This window comes from Prenolepis imparis, unplaced genomic scaffold (genome assembly GCF_030444845.1).
Source record: "Prenolepis imparis isolate NDT839.2.m4 unplaced genomic scaffold, iyPreImpa1.0 SCAF_15, whole genome shotgun sequence".
Taxonomy (NCBI): Eukaryota; Metazoa; Arthropoda; class Insecta; order Hymenoptera; family Formicidae; genus Prenolepis; species Prenolepis imparis.
In genome coordinates this window covers 3,534,392-3,555,401 of record NW_028141173.1, presented here as the reverse complement: position 1 = coordinate 3,555,401, position 21,010 = coordinate 3,534,392, and the positions used below count along the sequence as shown (strand labels likewise).

At 36.9% G+C, this 21,010-nt stretch overlaps 1 protein-coding gene across 5 annotated transcripts in view; it reads left to right on the top strand.

Annotated features, from left to right (window-relative positions):
• The window catches only part of Ss (aryl hydrocarbon receptor spineless), a 218,423-nt gene that overhangs the window by 29,850 nt on the left and 167,563 nt on the right, over positions 1-21,010 (top strand). Inside the window, exon 1 of one of the 5 annotated variants that reach the window (XM_083055338.1) lies at positions 7,927-8,245. The exons of 3 other annotated variants lie outside the window; for them this stretch is intronic. In XM_083055338.1, coding sequence (XP_082911464.1) covers positions 8,124-8,245 — 122 coding nt within the window. In that variant the 5' untranslated portion in view covers positions 7,927-8,123. Of the gene's footprint in view, positions 1-7,926; positions 8,246-21,010 lie in introns of those variants that run through there. One more of the 5 variants, XR_014426961.1, reaches the window with a different exon arrangement.

The window sequence follows — 21,010 nt, the reverse complement described above, 5'->3', positions numbered from 1 at the left end:
AATATCAAATTTTAAGAAATAAATTTAAAGAACTAATGGATAAGCTTACTTTTGATGTTACAGTATAATGCAACGTAAGAATAAATCGACTCTTTTACTCACTCATGTGAATTGTTACTATTGAGATTATTCAACATAATTAATAAAAGTGTGTTATTGTTATATTTTAAAATGTCGTTTTTCTCAAAATAATATTGTTGGGAAACTGATTCACACAACTCGCATTAACAGATTAAATAAATGTCGACAACATATTCTTACTATTGCTGCAAATCTGTTACTATTTCCTATATATTTCATAATTTTATTATAAATTAAACATTTATAAATCTTTCTTAAAATAAATCAGTGAAAATGTCATTGATTAAAGCAGTAGAATAAGATGTCACAAAAAATGAGTAAATATTTCACTGATTTTCGGTGAAAATATTCGCGCTTTCCTTTATCTTATGTTTCATTAATGATTATCAGTAAAATTTCAATGAAAAACCAGTTACTAACTGAATCATTTCCAAAAGAAGATTTCACTGTATTCAATAGTTATACTTATAATTGTGAAGCCACTGTTATCAGTGATTCCATTAAAAAAAATATGTTCATATAACTTTTGTTCTTGCGTTTGTAAAATATACTCGGTTACAAAATTCTGAGATACTCCGTTCACCAGTACCCTGATTTGTCAAGTTAAAACACACATGTAACGCACATTTTAATTGAAAAATTACTTTACAAAATTCCTCTTTCAGTGTCGCATCCGTAATAAAACGCGTTTCCCTCAAATAGCCGCAACATGACGCGAACCGCGAAATCGATCGCGAACGCGTTTTGTAATCCAATTGCAGAGCACAAAATATAACAAATTGTCAGCCGGACACGATAAGCCCGAACCGGAACAATAATGTTCCGCGATCGTTGCCGATTCCGCTCGTTCTATCCCGACGCGTATATACAATATACATACATACATACATACATACATACATACATACATGCTTGTCCAGCGTCACGTTCCCTCTTATCTGAAGAGCCCGTCCTCTCTTCGTGAACACTATCTGATCGCGAGACATGATCGCGATATCACCCCGTGGCTACGAAACGACAGGCGCGATATCGACTGTATATAGTAACATTATGCGATCAAAGGAAGATCAACGGTGTCCCGCGGGGTTGGAGAGGAAAAGAGAGGAAGGCGATTTCTCATACACTCTTCGGCGTACATCGTAAACCGATATCGACAAGGTTATATGCCCGAAAACGAATTTGTCGGTGATTGAAACGCTTGGGTGACACGCAACATACATTGCGGTCGTTGGGGATATTCTATGTCATCAGGCGATGTGATACATCGAACACAGATAGTTATTGTTGCAATGTTATAAAGAGACTTATTTTTCGGAGAGAGAGAGAGACAGAGAGAGTTCGACGAAAATTATTGACAAGTCGCTGAGTAAAGTTTTTTTTTAACGTTATAAGAAATGACGTGTGGTGGTATTTTATCGAAAAATAACGAATAATTTTATTCCTTCGCATGCTCGAATCTTTTGCGAAAAAACTTGCGTTTTGCATTCGTGCCATGTCGTTTTCCGACCGGCGGATAGCGCGAGTTAGGGAGGGACGAATTCATTACATGTGTAATGTACAAATTATTTATTTTTTGAATTAAAAAAGAGAAAGAGATAACTTTTTTCTTTAATTTATAAATATTTGAATTTTCTCCCGTGAAATTTCGAAACTTTATATATAGTTAATTATGATATTTAACATAATTATAATGTATATTGCAATTTGAACAATACCTTATGCCGAATGTAAGTTATAGCAAATAGAAAATGTATAGCAAAGTCAATCTTAATTACTAATTTTATAATAATATGAGATAACGTATTAATTTTATTATATTTTATTAAATCGTTCAAAATATTCACATCAATAATTATACTGCGACACTCTCCAATTTATTTAATTTTGATCAATATATTTTTCGTTAAATGTGTTCATAACGTCTTGTATTCAACAAATCAAACTCTCGAGCCTTACTGCGGTTAATTTAATTCCCATTTTATACTGACATTTGTATGTGATATTTTTTTACACATATATTAAATAAAATAAAAATAATAAAATAAAATTCAAAATTAGAGATTACGTTTAATATTAAAGAGAGAAAGAGATATATGCAATAAAAATAATATTCCTCCGGTGGCCATCTGCCTTTTCAGAGAGTTTCCGACTCTTGCCTATTACCGAGTAACAAATACCCGGTGCTGTTTTAATAACATATTACACAGCTTTTTTTTTTTAACTAAAAATCTCTTTCGCGTTAAGAACTCATTTCACGCATGCGGCTCCAAGACGTTACGCGGATGCTACCGCGACTTTCTTACACACGCGAGAGAACCCAACAGCGGCACCAAGTTCTCTTTCCTCCGCACAGCTGACTCGTCCTCACTTCTTCTAGGTGCCCTTCGTCTCGCGTCCTTCTCCCGTCAATGTCCTGTCTCTCTCTCTCTCTCTCTTCTCTCGTTCATCCGAGTCACGCGAATTCGGGCACACTTAGCTTATTTACTTTTTTTTCACCGAGAAATCGGGAGATCTGACAACTTTTACTTTCGTCTCCCGGTACACTTATACGCACACCTCTCGATATCCCTTAATTACGAAACTTAACCAACGACACGTTACTTTTTGATACAGACAGTAGAGTTTGAGTAGGTTTACGAAAAAAGAAACTGCGATAAAAGAGACGTAATTAAAAAATTGTTTACATGATATATCCGAAGAATATTTCTATGATTTCTATCGAATAATTTTAAATGGTTATATTTTGTTGTATAAAAAGTGTTTCGTAAAAAATAATCTTTTAGTTTTTCTTTATCGCAAAGAAAATAACTCTTACGACTATAAAGTACAATCATCATGTCCTCATAATTATAGTAGAGAGACCTCGTAATATATCTACTCCTCCCCCTCTTATATAATATATAAGTCTTTATAATGCATTTGTGTCAGCTGGCTTTTCATCATGTTTCACATTATTCCCAAGATTGTTGCTCTCCTGAGGAGTCTGTTCTTGGTCTTGAAAGGTAGATATCCAGTTTTCATATCATCGTTTAGGTGGTCTTCCTGAAAGTCGCGTTATTTCCGGTCTTCCGATCTTGACTATCTTTGGAAATTTATTGTCATCTATTCTGTCGACGTGATCTCTCCATTCTTTTCTCCTTCTTATCCATCTTACTACATTTTGGATTTCGCAGGCTCGTCTTCGCTTTTTCTCCTGTCATGTAATGTATGTCCTGTGATTGATCGCAGTGTTTTCACCTCCAGTGTTCTTAAAATGCGTTTAATTGACATAGTTTCCGCTCTGATTTCTGCTGCGTACGTCATTATCGGTCTGATGTATATTTTATAAATTTTCACTTTACTTTTGATGCTCATATGTTTATTCCTCCAAATAATATCCTCCAAATAATATCCTTCATATATTCTGATATCTTATATCTTATATTAAAAGAGATATTAATTCATAATTATTATTTCATAATTCATAATTAATACTTCAAAAATTTGATATAATGAGCATTGTATGGGATTATAACGTGTCCCAAAAATGTGTTTCCTTTTTAGCATAAATAAAATGTTAATTCTTAAATCTGAAGAATTATTATATCTCTAGAAATTAGCACGTAATGTTGTAAAAACTTTTCTCAATTTTACTTGCCACGGAAAAACTGTGAGAAGCTAGCTTACGTATTCTTTCATTGTTACAAGAATTACGACAGCACACACGTGAAAATCTACTTGTAACGTATGTATAATTCACATTTGTCCTTGCTGTGAAATATCAGACATCATTATATGCAAATATGTATAATGAGAAGCAGATTTCATTAAGCACTAATGCTTTAAGGATTTTTCAAAATAAAACTATGGTATTGGCAAAAGAATATCTCTCTTACTTCTAAGAACAATTTAAGACAATTTTATTGACTTTGAAGACTCGTTTAACTCAATAATAATAATAATTAATAAAATAGAATTTAAAAAGAGATTCATCTAATTTATTAATTGTCACATATTTATGTCACTTTTTTTTTATATTCTGCTCTCATGAATATTATAATAAAATTCCTGTCTCGTTAATAAATTGCGTCACATGTTAAATATGCATTTTTTTGCGAGAATAACATTTATGCATGACATTTACGACGTGTGACCTTTGTAAGTGTATGTTCCTTTGGATATAGGTCCGATGTACAGCTGTTTGATGTTTGTCGATGCAAGAATCAATCTACCGCGAAGATTATATGAGTCGAGAGTCATTTGCATTATTCGCGCAGATAGTACTTATACAAGCTGCATAGCACAATACATTTCACCCTTTACTTGCGCAAAAGAATTTTGCAAAGGAATGAAGAAGCACGCTAGCACAATACGTCAAAGTCTCATAAAATTTAAAACAAAAATTTAATACAATTTTATTATATATATAATAAAATATATCATCATCATCCAGTGGCTTTACAGCTCAAAGTGAGCCTTGGCCTGCATTATTGTATTTCTCTACACGTTTCTATCCTTATCTAGCTAGCTATTCTTCTCCAGTTGACAATAGAAAGCTTCCTTATATCTTTTTCTAGTTCGTCCCACCAGCGCGATCTCGGTCTTCCGCGACTCCTCGTCGACATGCAAACTGTCTCGCTTACCCTTCTCGGTGCTCTCTCCGCGTCCATATCACATGTCCTGCCCATCTCAATCTTTGTGCCTTTATAAATTTTACATCTTCGCTCTCCATCAGATCTAGTAGCTTATGGTTAAATCTGATGCGATATTCTTGATTTTTATCTTTAACTGGTCCGAATATTTTTCTAAGTATTTTTCTTTCAAAAATTTTTAGCTTTCTTTCTTTCTGTAGTAGTCATCGTCCAAGTCTCGACATAACATAAGATTATTACATAAAATGGGCCTGATAATAGTTTTATATAATTTGAGCTTACGTGATCTGGCTATTAGTTAAAATTAAGAAAATCGCTTCTGGTTACGAAGACATATGACATTTTAAAATATTATCGCTATTTTATAATTGATTATACTGAGTCGTTTTGCCGTGAGTATTACTTCAAATCTATTGTTTATGTGCTGCTCTCGTTTGTTTACATCTTTTGTATTCGAACGTACTAGTTTGTAAGCACGATTAATTCAGTTCCATTCAATTTTTAATAATAAAGTCGACAATGTACGTCTTCGCACACGCATACTAATTTGCGTCTTTATGAATTTCTGATAATTATTGTCCACTTCGCTGTTTTTCGCGCAAATCGCGAACTTCATCTCTACTCTGCCTTTTCTGTATGAAATAATATATATATTATAATATTAAATAATATATATGTTATAATATTAAATAATATATATATATTATAATATTAAATAATATATATATTATATAATAATATATTAAATAATATTATATAAAGAACGTTGGATTTTATTTCGTATAAAGAAAGCAACAACGTGTATAACTTTGACTTTGTTTTGTACGGAAAATATGCGCATGGGACGCAAATAAATGAATGTTTTTATATTAAATAAAATTATTACACGTTAAAATCGGGAACGATATCCGTGTAATTAAAAAAACATATGATTTCACTATACGTGAAAAAAATTGATTCATGCGATGTAAGCTTCCGTATATATAAATTGATTATTTTTATTTTATTCACTTCTATTTTATGACAAAATATTTACCTATGTTTCGGGAAATAATATCTCAACATTGTTTCTATTCTTGGAGAACATATCAAAGTGTATCATTATCTGTAGCTTCTTCTCCTCTTCCAGCATAAAGAAATATCAACTATTTTAATATCTATGTAATTCAAAGAACATGTGATTCAGGAATTTATACCCTATACATATGTGAAGAAAATTGATCCTTGCGATATAAGTTTTCGTAAATCATTATCATTTCATTCACCTTCTATTTTATGACAAAGTACTTACCTGTGTTTTACAAAAAAATGTTTCAACATTGTTCCCATTCTTGAAGAACATACCGAAATATATCATCATCTGTAGCCTTCCTCCCCTCTTCTCCCCCAGCATAAAGAAATATCAACTATTTTTTAATATCCGGTACGGTGGAATGCAATTGCGTCTCCGGGTGCAGGCTAGGACGCTCACGTCCAGGAGTTCGCGAACTCGTTGCAGGGTGGAGGACGCGCGGAGGAAGAAGGAAGAGTAGGTGGAATCTCGAGAGGCGCGCGCGATGGTATCGTTCACTTTGTGTTTCCGCGGCATGGTTAGGTTGGTAGCGCCATACTGGCGGTGCGATTGGTCCCTTCGTCTTTTTCGTGGGCGTGGCATGCGGGGGTGGGGGATTAGAGAGGTGATCTTGCATCACAGTGCGTAGAAGCCTGGTCGGCCGGTCGGTCGACCTACGGTCGGTTACTCCTTTGTGCCGGGCCCACCACCACTTGGCTGGCCTGTTCGCCTCCACTCTCTCCGATCTATGCCACACTCTCCTGACTTATGCTACGCCCGGCAGACCCTACGCCAGTACACGACACGCTTCTACGAGGCGAGCACCGTCAACGTCCGCGCTCGATCCGCTACCTACCTGCTTCGAATCTGTCAACGCACGAGGGTCTCGCCACCTATCTGTCAAATCTTCTCCAGTTGCTCGTCGTCGAGCAAAATAGGATAGGATCGACGGATCTCTTCGCGTGTCAGTTGACTCCGACGGATCGTGAGGGTGAAGAGTGCTTGCCGGGGTAGGGGAAGAGAGACCTTCTCTCTCCCGTTTGCGACAGACAGACAGGAAGGGAGGGATCGACTCTGACTCCGTTGGAGGGAGGGTAGGATCAGTTTCCGCGCACACGTGACGTGACCGAATCGGGAAGTTATTTGATGTGACAAGAGTTCTTGATTCTCAACCCTGGATGTCTCAGGTGTGTCTTGGTCAAATATGTCGAGGTACCGCCACGTCACGCAACGATGCGAATGACATTAATCTCGAGTGGTATCGGCGTTGGCGGTCGTCGGGACAGTGAGAGTGAAATTTATCATCTTGGATCTGCAGTGAGGAATAACATAACGCGCGCGAAAATCATCCGGGTTTGTCGAAGCTAAGGATGAAGAAGCGAGTTTCCATCTTTCGATAATCATACGTCATTATTGCTCAAGTGTATTCCGAGATTGTGTCATCGAATTGCTGATTCTCGAACGTTGTGACGTTCTACGTAGTGCGTAGGTTTGTTGGTCATATATCGTTGACTCCGATAAGTTCAGGGGTAGTGAATGACTTGTGATCTTCCGTCGATGGCGCGCCGCGATTCTCCAGTGACAGTGAACACGTGGATGGTAACGACGTGAAGAGATGGATTTACCTGCTGTATCATATTTACAGTGTATCGCGAATCTCACGTTGATGTCGAGAATCATTATCGCGACGAGTAGACCGCAGAGGCGGACCGAGAATCTTTCAACGACACCAGGTGATGTCTCGTGAAATTTAGAAGAAAAGGGCACCCGTATAACCGAACGTGAATCTTGTGTCATCTATCTCTACTTGCAATTTCGCGGCAGCACGATAATATCTCTGACACTGATCCGAAGTCAAAGCGACCTTCACAGAGGACATTGCATAGTAGTGGTCGCTCGACGTCGCTCGGCAGAGCGAGTTCGCGGACAGCTGTCGCAGCTGCCGCGTCGTAATCGACGTACGGCGGTGTCATCAGGAGCAAGTGCCTCGCCGACGCGCCAACAGCTGGTTGGTAGTGGCACCGACAGTGACAGAGGATGACGTAGCGTCGTCGCTAGAGGCAAGGGGCGTCACGGTCTGCACGGTGTACGCGCTGGACAGAGCCGCCTCGGCGGGGCTGGGGGTGGTCGGGGGTGGTGGTGGTGGTGTCGTCGGTATCGGTGCCGGTGGTGGCGGCGGTGGCGGCGGCGGAGGCAGCGGGGGAGGCGGGAACGGTGGTGCACCGGGGATCGCCGGGATCTGTGGACCGCCGACCGCATCCCACGCGCCGACGGATTACGTGACAGCGGCATGTTATCCCCCGGGAACGCAGCTCACCCTGACCGCCACTCACCCTCAGCCCCACATCGTTGATCCCGCGATGACGCCCACTTCGGCGCCGGTGCCGGCTCCGACGTCGGCGTCGGGTCCCAACAACCCCGTCGCGATGAGCCAGCTGGGGACCGTCTATGCCACCAAGAGACGGCGTCGAAACGGAAAAAGGTACGGGAGTCCGTGTTAGGTCGATAGGAGATCGGTGTTATTTTGCGGCTCGGGAAGAAGGCTACACGCAGGATACTCTCTCATCTGTGTTTATTTTTATATTTTATATTTGCGAGACAGATATTTCGTTTCGTTATCGAAAATTCGTCTTTGTGTTGTAGCATAAAAAAATCAAAGTTTCAATTATATCAATCTAATATATATATTTAGGATGTGCATTTGAAAATTAGATTGATGTAATTTAAACTTTAATTTATACTATGACACAAAGAAGAATTTTCGACAATGAAAAGAGATATCTATCTTGCAAATATAAAATATAAAAGTTAACACAGATGTGTACGATTTTTTGCTTATGTATGACAGGAACGTATAAGCTTAATTAAATAATATTAAGGATAATGCTGTTGCATATTCGTAACGCATTATAAGCATAATTGAAAATAGCTATTAGCCAAGTAACCACGAAATCATGACATAATTAAAACTAGACAATATATATTTTTTAACAGAAATATAAAAATAAACTTTCATGCAATATGGAATCGTATCTTTTATCACAATTGATATAAATTATTATAATGTGAAGAAAAGAAGTGATTTTAACATAAAATATAAAAGGCCTTGTAAAAATCTCAAAGTTGATTTTGTCATATACGACTCATCTAATCGATTCTTTACACGTTCGAAGAAAATTATCGAAGCGACGTAAAAAGCGGTCTATAGGATTATAGGATTAGCTCTGAAAGGTTCCAAAGTATAGCAGTTCTAAACGCATATATAATTCACGCGTCTGAAGTTTGCGTTAATGGGAGTGAAGTCGAGTGCTCGCACATAAAGTTGCACGTTTGCTTTTAATGTTGACGACTGATTCACAAACATACTTTCATTTAGCTAAAGCTAAACTATTCTTTCTTGCGCGAACTGCGCGAATGCACTTTATACGCGCACACGCTTATATTCAGATTTGTATCATTAATTATCTGGTCTATTATCACAAATTTTTTACTTATTGTTAATTATATGACTGAATTTTCTGTCTCTTTTGTTGTATAACATATTTTACAACATATTTCCTCAGTTTATTTCACGATTGATCCATTATTATCGCAAGCTATTTGAATAATATTTGGCAAACGATTGAATTAACATTAAAGCTTATTCCTTTTTTATTTTATGTTGGAGAAAAATAAAAAGTAACAAAACTTTAATTCTAATCTCATTATATTTGTTTGATTAGTGTGTACCAAATTTTACATGCGTATATATTCAAAATTATATCTTAAAACTTTAAATAATAAACTTATTAATATTAGACCTATTAATATAAGATTATACAAGATCTATCTTTCTTAAATTTTTATCTTTTAAGAGATATATTTTGAAATAAAAATAAAGTTGAAATTGTGCGCGATTAAAATAATATTTTTATTGCAAAAAGAAATAACATTCAATACCGCGATGAGTGCAGATTTCGAAGGCATCATGAGTAATAGATGCGCATCACAAAAGATCATCGTTAGGTTCATAATGTTGCGACTGATGACCGGTAAAATTGCAGGTGCACGGGTCGCCACAAAATGTTGTTTCCTCTGCATATGTAGCGAATTAGATAGAAGTCAGAAGCCCGCAAACGATCATTTGTGATTTGTCAGACGAGATACGGTTATTTATTAACAATGATGGCCGGAATAAGACGGTCGCGTGTTTGTTTGTTCTGGTGAGCACGTGTGCTTGAGCTATTTTTCTCGCATCAACCAAACGTATGATGCTCCTTCTTTGTGTCCTCCGTCTCACGCCAATTTAGTTTTTCTAGATGCGGTTGCATCACGATTTATCCGAATAACTTTTTAATGAAAACTCTTATCCGCACAGATACGTGTATTCGCATGATTGACAAATCACGTGGATCGACAATTATTTGTTTCGCAATAAAAATCATTATGCAATGTTTTAAATGTAATTTAATTTAAATGCAATTTTTTTTGATTGGGAAAAGCATCAAGAGTTATATATGTCATAAGAATCGTAATATTAGAAAATAATGAGAAACGCATAGTAAAAAATATAAAAAAGGGATATCAAAATTTGTAATTTATTAAAAAATTTTTTTTCATATAATATGTTATGCTGATAGTACTCGGAGTGTTTTAATTAGATTGATGGCCTAAAAGTTTCGTTACTTTTAATCTAGCTCGCGTGCGTTAATGGAATTAAGATTGGCAGTACTTACATAGGAATTCAGTTGTGCTGTTGCTTCTGCAATTCGGTAGCTTGATGGAGCTTTGAAAAATAATGTATGTTGGCAAATCTCTGTAAATGATTAGGCAAACACTTAAACTTGCAGGGAACTCTATTTTAAAAATACTCATATGTTATTTTCATTGAATATTGAAGCATTTAAAAATGTATAATTTTCTAATGATAAATATGTCTATTATAATAATTCTATTCTAATTCTATTTTTTTTTTTGTATATGACAATTTTTCGCGAACGGTGGCTAACGCGAGATTTTTTATCCTGAAATATGATTTTTTAAATATTTTAATAATGCATACTCATGTTTATTTTCATTGAATATTGAAGCATTTAAAAACGTGCAGTTTCCTAATGACAAATGTATTCTATTTTTTTTTGCATACGATATTTAATATTTCGAACGGTGATTGACGAGATTTCTTTTTCCTGATATGATGTTTCAACAATGCTTAAGACCTCGATTTTTGCAAGCTTCCCTCAAACGAATCACGCCGTCGGTTCAAGTTAAAAAGCATGGGGCACATGGCATTCGTATTTTATTTTTATTTATACGCGTTAGTTGTGCGTCGGGGAATTTTTTCATCGCTTCGTCCCGCGGCTGTGCGTATGGCTCGAGCGCTGCTTGAGAAATTAAGGCAATCTGCAGCAATCTGGTAAGCTCTTAATCCTCTCGCGACGATCTCGTATGCTCCAGGTGCTTCTTCCTTCTCGCTCGCAAGCACGCGACTCTCGCTGTGCACGTGTACATGTCATGTATATATATATGTGTCTGTGCGTGAGTGCGTGCGTGCGAATCGCGAAGGGGTTGCTGCCGAGTATCGCGTATACGTTGCATTAAATGCATCAAAGGGAAGACGCACTCAGAGTAATCGGCCGCTAAGCCGACAGAGACCGAACGGTTTCGGCTGATTGCGCAGAAGCGGAAGACTAGAATCTTTGGAGTTTCTCTCTCTTTCTCTTTCAAGACGTCCCGCGTCTTCCGCAAACCTTGTTAACTCCCCCTCTGAATTATGGTGGATCGCGATTGTACGAAACCTGGCGACGGGTCGCGGATTCATCGTCCATCGCGCTTATTCCCAAATGCAGAGCGTGCAACTTCGCGACTCGCCGGGATTCAAGGCGAACCTGTGTGAAGGCTAGCCACTGATACGTACTTGTATTTACTTATACGCGGGGTAGCCCATTAACTTCAACCATTTCGTATTACGCATCCGTACTTACTGGGTCCATTTGAATGTCTTCATAAAGTATCGCGAGGCGGAGAAGGCGTGATTTATCTGTTGAATTAATTTTCGAAGGTCGTCTCTCGCACTCTCTGTTCGGGATTTTTATCGGCTCCTTGCGTTCTCTCTTACTTGCGGAAAATGTGATTTTGAAGGAAAAACAGCGATCACTGTTTAAACTTTTGCGAATTTAGAAAGAAGCCACATGGATATTCAATTATTTAGACAAACGACTTTTAATAAATATACACTTTTAAGAAGAATACGCGGATATTATTATATAATAGTATGCATGATAATAAAATGTGTGTATTTATTTTGTATATATTATGGCGCCCTGAGATTATGATCGCCAATTATTAATTTTATTTTAGACATTGTGCGCAGCTATTAAAATTAATTTTAATTAAATAATATTATTTCATGATTATTATACTTGACATATTTTCAATCGTAAACACATTCTCTTGTCATAAGTTTACACGTCAATTTTGGCAGAAAAGCAGCGCGATTTCTATATAATTCAACGACGATTGCTCGTTATTGCAACTCTAATGTATCCTAAGATGTGGAGCATTAGTAACTTTTATAAAGTTTAATGACCACTGGTATGTGTTTCTTTAAGAATCGCTGCGGGCATTAAGAGTTTGTTCGGGCATTTATTTAAGAGGGGTTTGAGAGGGGCGGGAAGGGGGACATACGATCGCGACGATCGCGATCGCAGGCTCGACAGGCGTCAGTTTGCCCCGACACCGAAGGGGCTCTCTTCTTCTTCTTCCTCCCCCGTAGCTTCGGGACCAACGTGTCACGTTGAGTAATCGGTTGAACCCTTTTCCAGTTCACGTAAGGTACCGCCAGTCCACCGAAGTGAAGAGCGTACCCCGTGATCGCGCCGAGGATCACGAACGAACCGTAATGGAGTTTTAAACGGTTTCGTTCGAGGCATACGGGCAACGATCGACGATCTTCCTCTCATTCCTTCCCCTCAAGAGAGTCGCCTTTTTGATACGATACGAGGGCAACGGGAGGAAGGAGAGGGAGATTCTATGCCAGAAAATGCCCGCAGGCTGGTTCGTTCCCCGCGTTTCTTCTTGCTTCAGCTCCTTAGGATCCCCCTCGCTCGAAAAAGTCCTTCCCTCCGGGCACCGTCGGTCCTAGGCGAATGCACTTTAGAGATACACAAGCTCCGCGCGTCTATAGAACGTCTCATTTCGCAAATTCCGCTTTGAACCAGCTCTCCGCGCGAGCACCACATATCGCTTTGTCTCGAATACGCGAATAAATTATGGAAACTGTGACGAAGTATCATATTGTGTTTGCATAGAGAAGTTTTTATGGTTTAATAACATTTAAAAAAATATTTAGCGCGTATTGATTGTATACAATTTTTAATATTATTTTAATTAATGAATGGATGTTGCGAGATGTACTTAACAGCTATATTAATTTGAGATGCAGGGAATATTGATTTCTTTATAAAAATATTTTTAATATACCTAATCATCGAATAAATTACATATATGCATTAACTTGCATATAAATTCTAATTCTAAAAATTGATAATTTCATTTGTCAATTAATATGTTATATATTAATCAAGCGATTATAAAATAAGATTATAAAATATCTTATACTATTTCGCTCCATCGGTTTTCTCGTTTTTCGGCACTTTGCCCGTCTTCTGCCAATTAGCTTTCACTTCGAAAATCGCATCACACAGGCCTCTCTTTGACAGCTACTTAACTCTAACAAGAAGTACCCGCGGCGAGAACGTGGAATCATCGAAGTTCGAAGGAATCTCGTGGAATGTCCAGGCCGCGGGGTTTGTCAACGTCAAGAGAACTTTATCGCTAACGATCGGACGTGAACCCGCAGTCGGGAGTTTCCCCAAAATTTTGTCGGGTTCGGGGAAGCGGGCGGGAACAGAAGAGAAAGAGAGCGCGATGCTGCGCCCGCCGCGGCCTAATGACAGCAGCTTCTATAATTTGGAGTTTTTGAGCGAACGGCCAAATTACCGGCGCAGGGAGGGATTACTGTTATTACATCGCGGCCGCGGACTCAGTCGAAACCTGATTATACTTCAGTCAGTCTCTCTCTCCCGATCTTGACCCGTTCGTTCGACTGTCAGCTCTCCGCACTCTCGTTCGACTTTCTTCTCCTCTCCTCTCTTCTTCTTTTCTCTCCTTTTCTCCTCTCTTGCGCGATCCACCAAACGATCCTTTAACCACGCAAATCGCGTTCCGTCCGAGCTCTCGCGATCTAGTATCTCGCCCATTAGCGACTTCCTCGAGATCCTCTCGCGCGACATCGGTAGCCGCGTATAGAGATGGATACGTCACGAGAGAGATTACGCTCTCTCATGGGCCCGTACTTTTTGTCCAAATTAGGCTAACAAATCTTGGCAAAGGTGAAAGCTCGAATGGATGCTTGAGATCGCTCTTACAAGATGTCTAATCGTGACTTTCTGATACATTTTGCAAAGCGTCATATAACAAATGTGTATAAGAGATGTATAGAAAGGTATTTCTATAAAAAATTTTCTTGACAATTAAAATTTCAGGATTTTTAAATATTTTAAACAAAAAATACTGCAAAAAACATTTTTTTTTGTAATATTGAACATAATTATATATTCGGAAAATGGTTTTAATTTTTAGATTTGAATATATCAGCAGAGGAAAAAGCATTACAAAATATTCTTCACAAATTGAATCGATTTTGTCGAAATTAAAAGAATGCCTTTCTATAAAATATTTTTTACGAGGCATTTGCTTATATAGAATTGCTATTTTTCAATTATATAGTGAAGAAAAAAAGAGAGAAGCAAAGGTTCTCAATGAGTGTCGTAACTTGTGCGAGGAGATCAGCAGGATCATTCGAGTTGAAGTCGATGATTTTTTGACGGACAGCTGCCGTTGTCCATCGGGTTTCGGCCGATTAGTTCTTAAGTAATTGCCACGCATCCTTACGACCTTATAACGCGCGTTTATAGCCTTGTAATGAATCTGCTTCCGAGACCTTTGCTCCATTCAACCAGCTGAGGACCGAGGCGTGTACTTTTCGTTGTTCATTAAGTATCACCGCGAGATAATTTTGTACGTTATCGATTAAACAAGTCCGCAAATCGATTTTATCATTAACAATTAATGACACGGCACGGAGATATTTAACCACGACGAATCGATGAATCGCCAAGTGCTTCGAATAAACGACGGTCTTATTCGCGAAGGTGTGAATAAATTAGAGTTAGCATTAAAATTATTTTTTTCTCTTTGTTTCATTCACATTGAATGCTGACTAATATTATAATAAAGTTTATTTTTCTTTGCACTCTCGGTGTTTAATTCATATAAAATAATTTCTATTTTATAATTAAACATAATAAAATTAATAAAATTAAACATAAAACAATTTAAAATGAATATAATAATAATTAATTTTATTATACGGAGAAAAAAATTTATCTGAAGTACTCATATTTCGCTCTGTTATCAATTTTCTTCGTACGTCAGCAAAAACAGATTTGATCAATTTTCCACATATACTCGCGATATGGCTTCGCATTAAAAGAAGATATCGCTTATTTATTTTCTACATTGTAGCGCGCGTTTTAATAGAGCCCCTTATATGTTAGTCGAGCCTGTGATGCGTCGCGCCCGCGTGTGTAATACGTTCATGACAAGAGGATTATTGGTGGCTGGCATAACTCCCGCGACCAGCCACACCCAACAGATTAACACCTTGCATCCAATTATAACGATGCTCCCTGTCGCATGTATCGACGCTATCGCTTCCGAAACACTGGACCCGCGTGAATTATCTCTTGAAATTCCAACGAAAATAGAATCCTATCTCATTGTACATTTTCGCATCGATATACCTAAGATACCGTATCAGTATCTGGGTAATCGTTTAATATTTGAATCAGTCTTAGATCGAAATAATATTGATATTGAAATTCCCTTCCAAGGAGGGAGGACAAAATTCACTCAATTTTGTCCTCCCTCCTTGGAAGGTGTTAATAACCCTTCAGTCAAAATGCATAATTTTTCACCTTTTTCATACCAGTTTGCTATCATGCAAACATCGAACATTCTTTCCTATATTTTAGAAGGTTTTCAAATACAAAGGCCCTTTGTATTTTATTTCAGGCGGAGAAAAAGTTTCGATACATTTTTAAAATTTAAAGTTATTTTAGATAGCCGAGGTAGTCGAAAGAAGGGTTAATCGTATAATATTTTAATTAATTTTAATTGGATCGAAGTAACATTGATGGTATTGAAATTTTTCCACACAATTTTGCCCTCCTTCTTGAAAGGCGTTAAACAATCGACGATACTTGTGATGTGCGTTCTTCGTTTTCTCGAGCCTTTCGGTGTTTCAAGAATGCTGAATGGGATGCACAGCAAGGAATATCCGTCCTCGCGCAGTTACCGTGAATAGAGCCATAACGAAGTGAAACGCGCAGGTGAATTTATGCCGCAGGAACGGAGGCGCCCGATGAGGAGTCTAATAAGCGCCGAAACGTCTTGGAAGGAAAGAGAGAGGAGTTTTTGCCTCGGAGGCAAACTCCAAAGGAACAAGAGGAATAAAAAGGGGCAATAAGAGACGAAAAAATAGATAGAGAGAAAAGGAGAGCGACGGGAAAAACAAGACGTCGTGGCTTTCGAACTTCGTCATTTCGATTAACTAATTTCAGCGCCCGATAAAAAATTATGCAGCTAAATCCACAGTGACAATTTTATTTACGCGAGTGTTTCGACAAGTTTTTTTTTACATATTTATCGATTAGGGTGATTTTATGTGACTCTACCGTGTTGTATTTTCCTTGAAGATGCAATATTCTATCTTTTCGAGATTCGATATCAACCATTGCTGTTTAATTAAATTAATTAACTATCAATTTTTGCATAATAAGTAATTATGTCACAATTAATTATAACAAAAAATTAGAAGATATAGAGTTATATAATTAAAGATATTTTGTATAGTATATATTTTTTTTTACATAGTGAGCAGGAAAATTGCATAAAGTCGTAAGTCATAAAATTATGTGTTGTACGACCTAATTAAGAGACTGAATATGGAACATCGTTATCATGTATTGTTATTACTCGTTATATGCGTTGCGTCATCAGCACGTGTACCTCAATCTCGGTGTCGACTTCCCTTCTACCCTCTTCGACACAAGGAGTTATACGAATTTAGTTACACTTTCTCGAGTGAAATTTAAATTTTGTTATCCGGCGCGGCGATCTCCGCCCGGGGAAGAATTTAAATATAAATAGTCGCGGGATATACATGTCGCCACATGTCGCTGTTGATATTTCTCGGAGTACTCCTCTCTTTCTCTCTCCCCCCGTCGCGCCATTACCCTTTCAAATGTAACATTGGTAAGGCGTTTCGCGATGAAGGCGATTACGCGCTTTCCCAGCCATTAAAACCCGTAGAATCGCCCGCCTCAGAAAGCAAAAGTAACGATAGTATCGTCGCATATAATTCATCATCTTACCTACTTGTTACTTATCGTACGTCATATTCGCCAAATGCCTTTATTTTGTTTTACAATGCAATGTCTTTTTTTTTCTTTCTCTCCGTTATCTCGCGTATAATTCATACATTTTATTCGAAACGAGTTTGTCATTTCACGAAATACTTGACATTAAAACGACGCAACATTCGTCGCGAGATCCATTTCTTCATATATACGACGTGAAGTCAAATCATATATGTGTGTGTGGGGGGGGGGCTCCAGAATCAATCATTTGACATTTTGAATTGAATTGTCAAGATACGTCACAAGACAAAGAATATAATATTATTAAAGAATATTTTTAATATTCTCTATTCAAAGAATATTCTTAAAATATTAAAAATATTAATATTTTAATATTAATATTGATATTTACTAATATATAATAATAATTAAATATTATTATTAATATTATTATTTTTTTCGGATATCCGACTTGTGTCGAGACGATTAGGCACTCAGATCTACCGGAATTTGAGAACTTTATTTCGCGAGAGGCGGCCCTGGATCCGTTCGGTGAACGACAGTATCTTATCCGGGCTTCGGGCTCGGGTTCGGGGTCTAGCGAGGGCCCGGGTCCCGGTAAGGTGCGCTGTGTGTTTAACTATTCAATAATTCATCCCGCCATTCATCACCAACCGCGAGTATAAAATTTATCTTATTTTTATGTATTGGCCCCCTCCAGCTCGCGGCGCCATACATCAACCTCTTATTAGCCACGATTTGTTTGGCGCGCGCGGCATCCAATCCCATTGTGCCGATTTGTCGAGAGCGCATTTTCTAACTCGCTGACGCCGGGGCCCGGGCCCTCTTTTTTTCCCCTCGGAAATTCACGCGCCGGAATAAAAAACAGGAACGATCGTTGGCCCCACGAACTCGAATATGTTGACTTCTCGCCTGTCGAGGGAGTTGTTTGCTAATTTTAGTGACATAGTGCGACCAATAAATTCAAATTAATCCGAGCGGTGACCCGGAATTTTCGTGCACAGATTGTTGTATCAGTAGGAATTAATCAAATAAATGTTATGAGTATCCACAACTTTTTTTTAAAATAATAATCTTAATTTTTCAAAAATAAAGGAGAACATCTAATTCGATATCTCAATGAAACTTAGATATTTTTTCATTTTTCATTCATGATCTTATACATATTGCTGGGTTTAAAAAACAATTATGAAAGAAAATTAAATATATATTATTATATTATAATATATAATATGCAAGAGATATTATATATTAGAAAAATCAGTGAATATGTAGAGCACATATATGAAAAGAATGTATCAAAGATCGTGAGAATGTGCCCCGGAAATTCAAATATTTAGCGTATAAGAGTACTAGAACTCCCGAGTTTAGATTGCAAATTCCCAAGACGGTATCATTATGCGTAATTTATGTTGCGTCCTTCTCACAGACGACGAGAAAGACAGGATAGCGTTGTTGTACGGTTTTCGCTAATAATCATGCCAGCTATTACCAAATGGCTAATTCGTTATGGAAGAGCAACAATAATGTGATTTAAATTGCTAATGGTCTTGAACGAGCTTCGATATTCACTCCAACAAAAACTGTTTCTAAGTTCTTAGAGCAAGAAAAAAAAATTTCACTTACAATTACATCTTGTTTTTCACAAATAATATTAATTGGATCATATTTAAAAAATTTATTTATAGTATTTTTTCTGCAAGTTTGAGCTTAATAATTATCATTAGATTTTATTCTGCAAATTAAAAACTTGTAGTTATTTTTTTCACCGTGACACATCTGACGATCTATTTATTATCAAGTAATTTAAATATCTTTTTGTTGTGCATCGCGGATATTAATAATATTTATTTGAGAAATTTCAGGGGGAGATCGAATTTTGCCGGCTATTTGAATTATTCTTTGTCGCGAATGGCGGGGCCATTTTGTAGATCGGAGCTTCTTGTCATTTGCCGAAGGCAAATCGATAATTAGCCTGGTTCCGCGGCAATTTAGTCATTTATTCGTTACACGGGGAAGACGCCGGCGTATGACACCGAGTCGGTTCTCGGCGTGGCGGGCACTTCCGGTGCCAGGCAGAGGCGGGCACCTCATTGTCATTACGTCACCAGAGGCTGTCATTTGCTTTTTCAAACGTCCGTTTTTCTCACCGCGAGGATAGAGGGCTTGATGATCGTAATTATACACGGCCAGAACTTCGAGAGAGAAGGACGGGCGGTTTTAGTTTAGAACGCGTGTGTGCGTTCGACTTTGATCCGAAAAACGCAGCTGATCGAATATCTCGAGCCCAACCGAAGAATTATTTCGCGAGTTAACGCTACACTCGATCTCCTCACTGTTAAGCATGCGAAACTTACGAGAAAGAGGCACATAAGAACGATTTATTATAGCTTTTTATCATTTATTTGGAAATTTATCGTATTACACGATTTAAAAAATTGAAATATATGAAGTATATGTATATATGTATATATTTTTTATTAAATATTTATATTATCTTTATTTTTTATCTTTCTCTAAATCATAAATTATTAAATTTTTTTCAAGAAAAATTTTAAATTTCAAAAATATCCTTATTACTTTGAATTTAAAATTTTATGAAAAAATTTAATAATTTATGATTTAGAGAGGGATAAAAAGATAAAGATAACATATAAAATCATTATACTGTCAAATATTCGAGTTGACAAAATTAAGCATTCAAATTTAGCGTATAGATACGCCACGACAATTGCAAATCAAGCATAACTGAAGACATACGAGAGTTTATACAAGGCAGTGTTGAAATTATTTACAACAAAAAAAAGATGTAATTATTTTTTGCATGTTTTTTTTAGATTACCTTTTTATCTCTGATCACTGTCCACTCGTAAATTGCACATTTCGTGGCTCGACTTCTCGAATACGAATACGTCTTCCTAATTAGGCAGACCTGTCATTAGTTCAAGTACCATCGCTGCCCTTCTTTCGTGACAGCATTCACTCCCGTGTCGCACTTTGTATGCCCGATGGTTGGCGTATCCTGAATTCGCCTTCCTATTAGGGTGTGGCTTACTCCCCGAACAACGAAATTGCCTTTGGTGCCAGTGCTTGCGAGGTTTAATGAAATTAATGTACAAAAGATCTTTGTTTTCTCTCGAAGCTTTTATAAATATTATATAGGTTAAACAAAAGAGTTGATTTCGCATAATTTAACCCACTAGAGAAGGTGTTTTTATTTAAAATCTAATTTCATAATTTTGTTTAATATTAGAAAAATAACAAATTGAGAAATAAATAGAAAGAATATAATTATTAATGATGATTAAAATTAATATCATTTTAAAATAAAGATGCGTTTGTCGAGAGATATTTATACTTCTAATTATTTCAATTTATTCTTCGAAACAACGTGCTTTTATGTCATTAAATTTGTAATCTCTCGCATCCTACATAAATTCACTGAAAATTATGTGTCGTAAGAAAATGACGAACGTCCTGAATAACAAGGTGTTCAACTGAACTCATCAATTTATCATTTCATTCCTCAAAAAAGAATCGCTACTAATAGTAAATTTTTTTATATATACAGTTCTTAGTTAAAATTTTTGTACGACATATTAGTATAATTTTATTACATAAATATATAATTATATATATTTTAGAATTGAACATTTTTAGTTAATTATTCGAGTTAATATTATATTACATAATTTTAGTAACTCATCATCATGATAAATAAAAAAATTATTTAATAAAGTAATTTATTGATAAATTATTATATT